Raw genomic sequence first — 12,722 nt, 5'->3', positions numbered from 1 at the left:
CCTACAACAGAGTAGACATTCAGGAATATTTATGCAGCTTATAAACACCCAGAGATTTTCACATGTATGAGATAAAAGTCACGACGGTTCACCTTTCAGCCCTGCAGGGTGAGCGTGGTAAAAGCTGAGGCAGTGGCTGGTGGCAAGTGACCCATTCTGGTCTGGCTTCTTCTTTTTTTTTTTTTCTTAAAGATCTTATTTATTTATTTGAGAGAGAGAGAATGAGAGAGAGCACATGAGAGGGGGCAGGGTCAGAGGGAGAAGCAGACTCCCGCTGAGCAGGGAGCCTGATGCGGGACTCGATCCAGGGACTCCAGGATCATGACCTGAGCCGAAGGCAGTCGCTTAACCAACTGAGCCCCCCAGGCGCCCTGGTCTGGCTTCTTCATGTCTGTCCTTGGGGCACACCCTAGATTCCCAGTAAACCCATCAAGTTTCCTGTGACTCTGCAGTGATATTTTGTCCTAGGCTTATTTTCCTTTTTGTTTGCTAGTGTTGGAGATGCTACATTTAAAAAAATACGACTTTTAAAAGTTATCCAAAAACTTAGCTAACTTTCCATCTCTCATGAGTCAGTGATCCGCTTGGCTGGTCTCTCATCTCTTCCTGGTAGCTGTTGACAGCTAGGAGTCCAGGACAGGCAGGGGGGCTAGTTGTGGAACAACCCTACATTCAGGCCTCCCTGTCTTTCCAAAGGAGGGTCTGGTGGGTGCACAGATGTGAGAACTAGGGACACCACTGGGGCCTTCTTTGATTCAGGAATAGGAACTCCTATACACTGTTGCAGACAGAAAGTAGTGTAAGCCTTAAGGAGGAAAAAATTGACCTCCGAGAGACAAAGGCGAAAATACAAAAAGACAAATGCATATTGCTGCAATACTTTTAATAGCAAAGGATTGGAAACAACCCAAATGTCAATCAGGGGTGACTGGTTGAATAAACAATGGTATGTATGACCTCATAATGGAGTATTTAATAGGAAAACATTCTATCCGGTTCTATGAAATGATATTCAATACATTGTTACAGGAAAAAAAAGCAAGACCAAGGAAAGTGTATATATATATATGTATATACATATATATATACACACATATATTTAATGGAAGGGTGAAATGGAAAAAAATTTATCTAAGGCAGAAGGAGGAAACAGGTGGAGGGGACTGGGTCAGAATACAGATTTCTCTGAATGTAGCTCATTTCATGGAGTTGACTTTGGAGCCATGTACATAGTTTACATAATTATAAAAAAATTGAAATGAAAAAAGCAATCTCTAAAAATTTAAGCAAAATAAAGTGAATAACCATAACCCTGATTCAAGTTTGGAACATAACCACTATTCCAAGTTATTTTAAAATGGTAATTTGACTGAACATCCCTAATGGCAAAAACCATAAGGACAAAAAGAATTGCAAAAGAAAATTTTAACTCTTTTCAGTAATTATATTTTATGATAGTTTGGGCATGGTTATTCTCAGGATTGAAAACAATATGTAATTATTTTGGTGATCTTGAGAAAGAGGTTTTTAGAACGAGTAAAAGAGCAGATGTAAAATCAGTAAGGTTACATTTAAAACCCTGTAGTCCTGAGTTGAATTGGAAGTACCATTATAAACTCATGTAGTTAAAAAAAACACCCCAAAACTCATAGTACATATTTCCTAGTTCTGTCCACTAACACCAAGAAACAGTGACCAAACCACTACCAATGAGCACTCTTAGCACCCAGATTTTGGTCTCTAATTATTATTCTCCACTAAGAGGAACAGGGATCCTCGGGAATCACTGGGTAACTTCAGGGCTGGGTCATAAAATACACAAGATGAGCTTGAAACATCTTGTCATACAAGATAACTACGAAATATCAAAGACCACTAGGGTTATGTCAAAAGGAATCAGCCAACTTAACGCAGTTCCCAAGAGCCAAAGATAGGATAATCTGAGTAACAGTAAAAGATAACAACTGCAATGCATTGAAACACACATGAAATATGTTTAAATCATGAGTTCATTATGTACTCAAAGAAAAGAAAACAGCTCTTACTGGACAGCTTGGAAAATTCCAGAAAACTACCTTGGAAACTGAGGAAGGGGAAAAAGTCAAGAATTTATACTCTTCCTTTACAAACCAATCCTCAGGGTAACCAAAAGAATAACTGATAGAAGTAAGTTTCTCTTTATAAAGTGTGCCAGCTAACAAACAAAGAAGAAACAACAGCACTGGAATATCATTTGCAACCACTAAAGAAGTTATGGGTCTAGCAATAATCATGAATGGCTGCTACCATCAGAAGAGAGGCAACTAGAGATTATATGGCTCCCACCAGAAGTACCAGAAGACTCTGACTAACTCTCTCGATACAACTACTAACGTGTAAGAAATAGGACAGAGGAACATATGAAAAGACACTGCAGAGATGTACCCGGGAAGACCCAGGCTGTGAGAAATTCTACAGGACACACCACCCAGTACTGACTTCTAACAGGCCTCCAGGTGATTCCAGCATGTGCTAACAGCGGAGAGCCGATGCTACATTTGAAGGAGACTCAAGAGGCATGTCCATGAATTACAGAGCATGGACCTAACTCAAACAAAAACTCCTGAGCCACTCAGAAGTTTGAACAATGACTGAATAGTTGAAGGTATTAAGGAATTATTGCTAATTTTTTAAGTGTGATTGGTATGGAGGTTAAGCTTTTTCAGAAGTCCTTATGTTGAAATATTTACTGATGAGATGATACGATGTCCAGGATCTGCTTCAGAATCATCATGGGGCGGGGGGTGAGAGAAGAGGTGGGGGAAGGTTGGCTGTGTGTTAATTGTTGAAGCTGGTGGTTTGGACGTGGGGTTCACCATGCCATTCTACTTCTGTACATGTTTGCAACTATGCATGATAACAAGTTTTACAAGCCCCCCGCCAATGATAGGAAGCTCTCTTACCTGAAAGGGGTGCAACTCCTAGCTAGGAGAGAGTGCAGAGATAAGGTATTGCCCAGGGAGGAAGGGCCCAGGTATCATCCACAAGAGGGGGTCCCAAGCCGCCAGGCATTCATATACTGGTGCTGCGGGGATGGGGCTGGATGTGGGATTTCATAAATGGGAAGCAGCTTTGATGATGAGAGGTCTTGGTGATGTAAACCACTGGTTTAGGCTGGGCTTGTGTGGCATCCCAGTCATCATCATACACCAGTCTAGGTGGGGCACGTACTCTGTAGCTCCCCAAGTCACTCCTCACCTGCTGGGAGGTGAGAGGCTTGCCCCTTGGAACCAGTCCTGCTCCCGGCAGGAAGGAGGAATGCATCGCTATGACACTGTACTTTCAGGGTCATGGCCATGCCCTTGGACTGCCCTCCCTGGCGTTCTGCACAGGGGACTGGATGGCATGCAGGTTTCTAACCCGAGTCACAGCACCATTTGAAAATGCAAGGCTGTGGCTAATAGTTTGAATACAATCTTGTAACAACCCACTAAGACAGATTTGCAGACCCTCGTTCTGCTGTTGGAGAGACTGCCGCTGAGCCAGGGGAGAAGAAACATGTCAAAACCAGCTCTTGACTGTGTCTCACTCTTTGACAAAATAAGACAAGAATAGGTTTTTCCTAGAAACCATCTTGGTATATGGCTCGATCACTAAACGGGCAACACACTTCCTCTGGCCCCATCTCAAACCAAGGCAAATACAAGGAATTTAAAAGTAAGATGTCTGATGAAATCGCACCTAAATTAGCATGTATTTGGATACCGAAGTCTCCTCCCAGTTCAGCTGGCTCTTAAGTTTTAACGTGAACGGTCTCCAGCACCCCACCCCATGCCCCAGCCAGCGCTTGCCTTCTTCAGTCACCGGGAGGGCGCTGTCCCTTGGCTCCTACATCAGGAGTAGGAGGCCCTGGAATCAATGTAAATTCAAGCATTTTCTTAAGCTCGCCACAGCCAGATGTGGCCTTACCAATCTCCCATTTGGCCAGGCCAAGTTTCTATTGGCGGCATAATCCCAAGGTCACCTCCATGGTTTCTTTCTTGTGCATTTAACCCAGTGGGTCCAGCCTTGATCGGAAGAGAGCCAGGTATCCCTTCCTAGAAGGCACTGGGCTAACTCATGTGCAGGAACAGGCCAGGTGGGGGTGGAGGACCAGCAGACTTTATTTCTTCAGTTTCGAGACCAGGTTATGTTCTGAGATACGATTTCTCAAAGGGGAATTCATTCAGGCAGAACTTAGGCTTTAATGTTGGTTCCTTGGTCTAGAAGAATCTGCGTGGGGGTTCCAGGCCCTGCCGTGGCTTTCTGATGAGAAGGCTGGCAGGCATGTCACAGAAGGGAATGCAGACAAGAACACGGTGCCGGGCTGTGGCAGGAGACCCACTCCCTATGCCACATGAGCAGGGCATGATTGGCCCTCAGCATGCTAGAACCGCTTCATAACAAGGCTTGCCTATAACCATACAGAGGACTGACAATAAGCTTTTCCCTCCCCAGCTGGTTCACACTCACAATGCCATTCAGTCAGCATTTTGAAAAACTGCCCATTTCCCTGTAAAGACTTGAGAAAGTGCATAATCTACGGGAAGAGCTTAAAGCAGGAAAAAAAACAAAAACAAAAAACAACGTGATGGCAACAGTCTGGGTCCTGTAGCTGCCCTTCTCTGCCAGTCCCCAGAAGAGTGTGCGGCATTGCCCTAGAAACCTGGGGGCACGGGCAGGTGGGCGGGTGGGCAAGGACAAGGCAGGCTGGGGAGAGAGAACTGTCGCAGTCAAGGCCCACAGCCAGATCTCTGAGGAAGCTAAATGAGCCCAGATCTCCGCACCACAGTGACCCCCGCCCCCCGGCTGCCTTAGAAGTCATAAGGGGACACAAAGATGGTGACCTTGGACACGTGGTTGGCTTGGAAGGAGCGGTCCAGGTATTCTGACATGTCAACATCCACCTCTAGCGTCTGAGGCCCCTCCAGGGTCTGGACGAGGATCAGCTCCCCTGTCTGCCGGTCTGAGCGCTGCATCACAAAGTGGCCCCGGCTGTTGCCACCCACGATCCCAAAGCGCAGGCTGTTGGGTCCAGGTCGGCCTGGGGCTGAGGCTGTGGCCATGCGGAAGAGCGTGATGGGCGTCTTCAGGTTGGAAGGCAGGGAAAGGTAATGGAAGGAGATGGTCTTGGGCAAGTGGCGGCAGGGTCGGCTGTCCATGGGGCAGGGGTTTCGCTCACACTGGCTGGAACAGAGAGGCAAAAATGGACAGAGTCAGCCTTGGGGAGACTCGCGAGGGACTGCTCAGACCTGACTTGTCTGCCCCCCTGCCTTCCTGCAGAGGCCTCCAGAGTGCCCTTTCCCAGCCACCAGTCCCCCAGCACAGAGGCTCAGAACTGCAGGTGAGCGTGGCGGATGGCAGGTGTGGCCAGGGAAGAGGTGCTCCCCTGACCTGTTTGTATATGTATGCACGTACACGTACCTTTATACATGCTGTTACTAGAGTTTTTACAGACAAATAAAGCCAGGAAGATAAACCAGGTGCCCCTTCTGCCCGTGCCAGGACCTCTCTCCGTAATGGTGGGACCCCAGCAGGTAGCTGGCAACACCCTGGAATGCGGTGCTCGGCACGAGGTGAACTTTGCAACATCCCACGTTTATTCTTAAAGAGGAAACCCTGTCTTTCTTAACCATTTGGAATCAGGATCTTGTGGAAGTGCTTCTGATATTTCTCTACCTTATCCGACACACAGATACAATTTAGCCTATTTCATGACTCATATAATCACAGTTATGTAGGTTGAATATTGCATCTGGCTAATAATCAGGCATGTCCCCAGGGGCTATGACATACAGTCCCTTCACTGAGTGACTTCGGAGGAAGATCTGGTGCCTTCGGTCTCAGTAAATAACTGCCCCCTTGAGTGCCAACTGACCTTCTTGATGCTTCTACTCTGCTATAGCCCGAAAAAGCAATTCAAGTATATGAGCTTGTGAAGTTAATTCATTCTAAAGACAATGCTAAGATGCTTGTGATCTCTTTTTCAGAAGAAAGTACATGTGCTTTGTGATAGTTGTCGTTATTCTCCTGAAAGGCCTGTCTCCCACCTTTTGAAAAAAACAACAACAAACCATTAGGTGCCGAGGTTACCGGAAATCAAACCTCCTAAACCAGTGGAAAAGTCTATCAATATAATGCAAAGTGTACGGGACATGCCACGTGACTGGAACCGACCAGTTATCAGCCATGTGAACATGACAAAATGATCCTCTCCCAAATCTGTAATATGTACCTGCCTCCTGGTAACGTCACCACGGTGGTCTTCCCTCCAGTGTCGCCCCACCCCCACAGTGCTGCACCAGCGTGACTATAATCCCATCATCCTCCAGGTCAGCAGGGGAACACTTGGAACATTAACTCCTTTCAGGGCAAACTGGGTTCCTACTGCACATAGCAGCAAGCAGTGAATTAAATGCGACCACCAAAGGGAAATGGAAGCTCAGAGAAGCCAGACTCCCAGCTCCCTGCCTTCCATCTTTCCTTGGATCTAACTGTATCTTCTCCTAAGAACCTCTGAATCTGGCCCAGCCCCCCGGGGAGGCCTGGGTGAGGGACGTAGGCGCCCGGCCTGGGGGCCCCGGCTATACTCACAACGGAGAGGTCTTCACGTAGCTCACGTTGCCGCTGCCCTCGGGGCACTCCGGGCTGACGCACTGGAAGCCTCCGCCGGTGTTGATGCACATGGTCCCCTGGGGACACACGAGTTGCGGGCTCACACACTCATCGACATCTGAAATAAGGGACACCCAGGAAGAGTGAAGATCACCTGACGTCCCTTCTGTCACAGAACCACATGAAAAACCCGGACAGGCGCTGGAATGTGGTGAGCTTTCTAAATAGCCAGTACTTATTTTTCAAACGGGAAACCCTGTCATCCTTCACTCTTTGAAATCCAGACCTTGTGGAAGTGCTGCAGACCCACGCTGGGGAGGTGCCCTCCCCGGAATCCCATCCTCCCGCAGGTAGACAGGTTACAGAGGGGCCAGAAGCACAGCAGTGTGACCGGTCCCAGGTCACGACGCTTCTCTGAGATCTGCCTCCTCCTCAGCCTAAGGGCCCTGGAGTCTCCCCTCAATGGCTATTTATCAGGCCCTTTAAGAGTCAAGTCTTCCAGAAAGCCTTTCTCCTCAGCCTCACCCCACCCCAAATGCAGATGTCCTCGCTCTCCTTTGTATGAAGTCTCTGCTGCTGCCTTCCCCCCAGCTGGAGGCTGTTTCTGCCCAATCTGCACAGTCCTACCTGAGCCTTCTTGAATATTTCTGGGATGGAGGGAGGGGGGGAGGGATGGGTGGTTGGTTGGAGGGATTGATGGATGGATAGAGGGATGGATGAACGGAGGGATGGATGGCGGAAGGGAGGGATGAGGACAGGGAGGGATGGATGGTTGGAGAGATGGATGGATGGATGGATGGATGGATGGATGGATGGAGGTATCTTCTTCTCCAGTCCCAGGTTACCCACTCCTCTGACCCTTGCAGCAGAGCCCCACTAGGAAGTCACTAGGGAGCCACATCTTCTCTCACATTCTACCTGAGCCCACAGAGGAGCCCTCTGCCTTCTCCCCCAGTGGCTTGGAGCCGCTGTCTGGGACCAGCCAGGCTCTGTCACGAGCCCTGCAGCCCCCTGCCTCTGTAGCAGCATCACTCACCCTCGCAGCTCTTCCCATCAGCCAGCGTCCGGTACCCGCTGGGGCAGGCACAGCGGTAGGAACCTGGGGTGTTGACACAGGTGTGCATGCAGAGCCGGGGGCGCCCCTCCTGCCCGTAGAGCTCGCATTCGTTCACATCTGGGGACAGAAGTGCCCAGTGTGACCAGGAGCCGTGTGGTGGACAGCCACTAACCATGACCCAGGATGGCTGTGCCTCAGTTGCTGGAGGCGATGGCCACTGTGGCTAAGTGGCTGGGCCTGGGGGGGGGGGGGGAGGCAAACCCTATCCCCAGCAGAGCACCCGGAAGGAGAGCAAGCATGCTCCCCTTCCTCCCCAGCCAAGGGCCCAGGAGGCTGAGGGGAGGGATGAGAGGGCCCTACATGGTAGACCCTAGATGGGTTCCTTTGTCTAAGGCTGAAGACTAACGGGGGACCCTGCAGGGGCTGGCAGATCAGGTGGGCAGCCCAGACTACTGCCTGGATCCCAGCCCCACCTGAACTGGCCTCATCTTTGGGGTTGGAGGAAGAGGGACTCATTTCAGCTGCTGTAAAATGAGGCAGTTCGCACCAACTGGCCAATTCTCCGGTTTGGGCCCGCTTGGTTTGAGTCGTTCTCAGAAGGCACTTTGGTAATCAGGAGAGGTTAGCTAAAGTTGGCTGGGTCCATAAACCCAAGTGGAGAGGGGGCCAGGGAATTGAGTCCCCGAGCCCTGCACAGCGCAGGAGGCCTTCCTAACCAGCACAAGGACTCGAGCTCCTCTCTGCCACCCGCCCCTGATTGCAGCTGGAATGGGGGGGGGGGCGGGGGGCGGGGCTCGAGGCTCTTCTAGATGGGTGTGCTGTTTTGCATGGCACCGTGGCTGGCCTCTGAGATGGGGGCCAGCCTGGGCACCCCTGGCTGCTCTCGCCACAGTCTTGATTTCTTATGCTCGCCTCTGATGTCTACGTCTCAGCAGCCATTAGGGTCGACACTTACCTAAAACGCAAAGTGGGCCGGGCTTTCTGAGACTTTGCCCGCCCTCCCCCCGCCCCCCCGCCCCCGCCTTGCTGGTGCGCCCGCAGCAGGAGGGCGGCGGGTGGGAGCCCTGTCTTCTCCTGGGCACCCCCCCCGCTCCCCCCTCCCCCTACAGAGCCCCGGCCTACCCTGGCAGACGCTGTCGCCCGTGGCGACGCCGCTCAGGTGGAATCCCGCCTCGCAGCTGCAGTGCTGCGTCCGCTCCACCTGCGCACAGCGCGGCGCGCGGCTGAAGGCGGGGTCGCCGGCCACGCTGCCGTCGGGGGCCGCTGCGGGGAGAAGACACCCTCAGTGCGGGGCCCGGGCGCCCCTGCCGCGCGCCCAGCCTTGGGCAGGGGCCGGGAGGAGAACCAGGACGGGGGCGCGGCCCCTTCTCAGAGCTCACTCTGGAGTAGGGAAAGGAAAGACGAGTAAGTGAGCAGAAACCCGCGGCCGCCCAGGGAGGGCTCGGGGAGCGCGGCCGAAAGGCACCTTGCGGGAACCCGCGGACCCTGCGACAGCACACAGAAGGACCGCGTCAAAAGGCTTAACAAACACCAAAATGCTAACAGTGATCCCTGGAGTTTAAACCTATGGAATGTAAAACACTACCTTTTTTGGGGGGGGGGGGTCTTTTTTGTTGTAATTTTTTAAAAAAAGATTTTATTTATTTGAGAGAGAGAGCACGACTGGGGGTGGGGTGGGTAGAGGAGAGGGAGAAGCAGGCTCCCCGCTGAGCAGGGTGCCCCTTGCAGGGCTGAATCCCAGGATCCTGAGATCATGAGCTAAGCTGAAGGTAAACGCTTAACCGATGCCCGTGTGGTTGTAATTTTATACTTTTCTAAATTATCTGAGCTTTTTGTTTTAAAACCAGGAACATCAGTTTTTTTTCTTTTTTTTAAGATTTTATTTATTTATTTGACAGAGCATGAACAGGGGGAGGGGTAGAGGGACAAGCCTACTCCCCTCTGAGCCGGCAGCTGGATGTACCGCTGGAACCCAGGACCCTAAGATCATGATCTGAGCTGAAGTCAGAAGGGTAACGGACTGAGCCACCCAGGCACCCCAGGAACATCAATTTTCTAATCAGAAAAAAAAAAATTAATTAGTTTTTGAACATTTTCAAAGGATTTAGGGTTCTCATATGGTTAGGGGAGATGGTAGAGGATCATCGGTGGTGAAAGTAATGATGCATAAGAGGACACCCAAGGAGACGCAGTGTGTGACTGCATGGAGGTGAGGTTCTTAGGGTAGTCAGATTCGTAGAGCGGAAAGCAGAATGGTTGTGGGGGGAGGCTGGGAGAGGAGGAAATGGGGAAGTACTGTTTCAAGGGCAGAGTTTCAGTTTTGCAAGGTGAAAACGTGGAGGTGGATGGTTGCACAACAGTGTAAATGTACTTAATGCCTCTGGCCCATACACTTAAAATGGTTAAAATGGTAAATTTTATGTTATGTATATTCTACTATAATAGGGGAAAGAAAAGGTGAATGAATTAAAAAAAAACTATTTGGAGAGAGGCTCCCCCTCAGAGCAGACACAGGCAGAGCAGATGGGAAGGAAGGCTCCAGGCTGGGGGACCAGGTGAGCAAGAAGGCAGGCCTTTGCTGGGCTGTTCAAGGAGACCATGAGGTCATCAGCTGGCTTCAGATGCACCTGCTCACTCCTTCTTCCCCCTCCCTGGGGAGATTCTTGTCATGGGGATACTTTATACATAAAGTGCCCCCTGGACCTGAGAAGCAGCTGCCTAAGGTCCTGACAGCAGAAACCCTAACATGGAGGGTTTGGAACATTCAGGGTCCAGTACCAGCTCGTCTGGGTTGAAAGAGGGCCCACTTCTTGTTCCTTTCTGTTTGTAAGGAGGAGAGAAGGCCCTGCCTCTGGCCTCTGGTTCCCCAGAGAGCAGCCCTGGGGGGAGAGGAGCTGGGCTCCTGGGGTGGGCAGCTGCGTTCTGAGAAAGCTCCCAGCAAGGCTGACTCAGCTGAATAGAACCAAGATAATTAAGCAGCAGATCTCTGGGGGCAGGATTGAAAACTGGCCTTGGACTGGGTCTGATGCAAAAATATCAAGTACTGACAAAGCTCCTACTCTCTGGATACTATTGTTAACCACCAATTCCTCTTTCCCATACCCAGATTCCACATAGAAATCCAGACAACCAGGCAGGACACTCCAGGGACTTCTGGCAAAGAAAGAGGACATCTTTAGGATTTGACTTTTTTTACAGGAAATGTTGGTTACAGCATAGTGTGGGAACCTTCATAGATTCCTTATTGGATTGTCTTGCCCTCTGTGAAAACAGCCACTTGGTGCCCTCTAGACCTTCTGGCTAGGGATATACTGGGACTCAAGATGTGGAGAATAAGCTCAGCACCAGGGGCGCCTGGGTGGCTCAGTCGGTTAACTGTCTACCTTCAGCTCAAGTCACGATCCCAGGGTCCTAGGATCGAGCCCCGCATCGGGCTCCCTGCTCAGTGGGAACCTGTTTCTCCCTTTCCCTCTGCCCGCTCATGCTTTCTCTCTCTCAAATAAATAATAAAAATAAAATCTGTTTTAAAAACACAAGCTCCCCACCAGTCAGATGTCTCGTTGCCCAGCTCTGAGGGTACTTTGGCCTGTATCAGTAACTACTGACTTGGCAGGGTACAATGGGGGCATTGGAAAGGAAGAGCCGTTCTGTTGATCCACAGAGAAAATGCGGACCACGTGAAGGTGGAGCAAGGAAGCTTCTCGGGCCAAATTCCCAGTCTGGGGAGCTTTTCACACTGCGGGTCAGTCCCTCTACCCGCATTTTCTTCCATAAAAAGGATCAAAATGCTGGTTAACACCAAAGAGCTAAATTCCATCCCAGATAACCAGAGGGATCAAGGGTGAAAAGCCCTCTGTCCAGGTGGGGAGCTGAGCTCCTGCCGCGTCTGCATTTGGTGACCCACGGCCAGGGGGCTCCTCTCCCTGCGGTGGCGCCTCACCCAGCCCCTCAGCAGCCCCGTACCTGTCTGGGCCTGGTGCTGACAGCGGCTGCCGGTCCTCCCCGGAGGACAGACGCACTTGTACTGGGTGACGCCTTCTACACAGGTCCCCCCATTCTGACACGGCTGGCTGGAGCATTCGCTGATGTCTAGGAAAAGAAAGCATTTTCAAATACAGATAGGCGAGTTCGAACTCTAAAATGAACCTTCCTTTACGCGGCAGGATGACTTCGGCTTCTCCTCGCCCACTCTGCCCTCGCCACTGCCCCAAGCCGCAGGAGCTGGGAGGGGGCTGAGGGCGCTGAGCTGCAGCCCACCCACCATTCGGCAAGCCCCGGGCTTTGGGCACACACCGCGCTCTCACGGGGGGCTCTGCCTACAGGAGCTGGGTCCATCACCCAGCCATGCTCCAGCAGAGGCACCGTTCCCTAATTGACAGGGTGGGCTCCCCCATGGGCCCACCTGCCTTTGAGTCAAGCCAGACTGTCCCCCGCAACTCTGCCCTTAGCAGCCAGCACCCAGGACGAACACCTTTTTTTTTTTTTAAGGTTTTATTTATTTATTTATAGCACAAGCAGGGGGAGGGGCAGAGGGAGAAAGAGAGGGAGAATCCCAAGTAGACTCCACGCCCAGCACAGAGCCCAACGTAGGGCTCGATCCTACTACCCTAAGATCATGACCTGAGCTGAAATCAAGAGCTGGACGCTGAACTCACTGAGCCACCCAGGCACTCCAGGAAGAACACCTTTTGAATAAGAACCCAATTCAGGGGAGTTTTAAGAGGGAGAGATGGTCCATCACAGTTTCCAGAGAAGGGGAAAACGAAATCTCTCCAAATTCCCACCCAGGAGCCCTCCTGTGCTCATTTCCTGGGCACCCAAGGAAGACTTTCTTTTGATTCTCAGACATTTCCTAAATGGTGGAAAGGGAAATATTACTTGCTCATATACATAGCAGTCCTGTGGGAAAGCTATATATAGAAAGAGATTATATATTTAAAAATATATTTAATATAATTAAAAATTATATATCTAAAAATTTAAATTATATATTTAAAAAACCTAAAAATTTAATAGGTTTCTCTCTGTGTGG

The 12,722-nt window shown here is 50.5% G+C and overlaps 1 protein-coding gene across 2 annotated transcripts in view; it reads right to left on the bottom strand.

The window, feature by feature from the left end:
* Positions 1–866: 866 nt before the first annotated feature.
* Positions 867–12,722, bottom strand: part of FBLN7 (fibulin 7) — a 47,810-nt gene continuing 35,954 nt past the window's right edge. Inside the window, exons 4-8 of one of the 2 annotated variants that reach the window (XM_036103834.2) lie at positions 11,654–11,779; positions 8,813–8,953; positions 7,670–7,807; positions 6,613–6,751; positions 867–5,205 (exon numbers count right to left, since the gene is read on the bottom strand). In XM_036103834.2, coding sequence (XP_035959727.1) covers positions 4,833–5,205; positions 6,613–6,751; positions 7,670–7,807; positions 8,813–8,953; positions 11,654–11,779 — 917 coding nt within the window. In that variant the 3' untranslated portion in view covers positions 867–4,832. The remainder of the gene's footprint in view (positions 5,206–6,612; positions 6,752–7,669; positions 7,808–8,812; positions 8,954–11,653; positions 11,780–12,722) is intronic. The other variant, XM_036103836.2, reaches the window with a different exon arrangement.

The sequence above is a fragment of the Halichoerus grypus genome, chromosome 10 (assembly GCF_964656455.1).
Source record: "Halichoerus grypus chromosome 10, mHalGry1.hap1.1, whole genome shotgun sequence".
Taxonomy (NCBI): Eukaryota; Metazoa; Chordata; class Mammalia; order Carnivora; family Phocidae; genus Halichoerus; species Halichoerus grypus.
The sequence above is the reverse complement of the archived record's forward strand: the minus strand, read 5'-3'. Positions and strand labels throughout refer to the sequence as shown.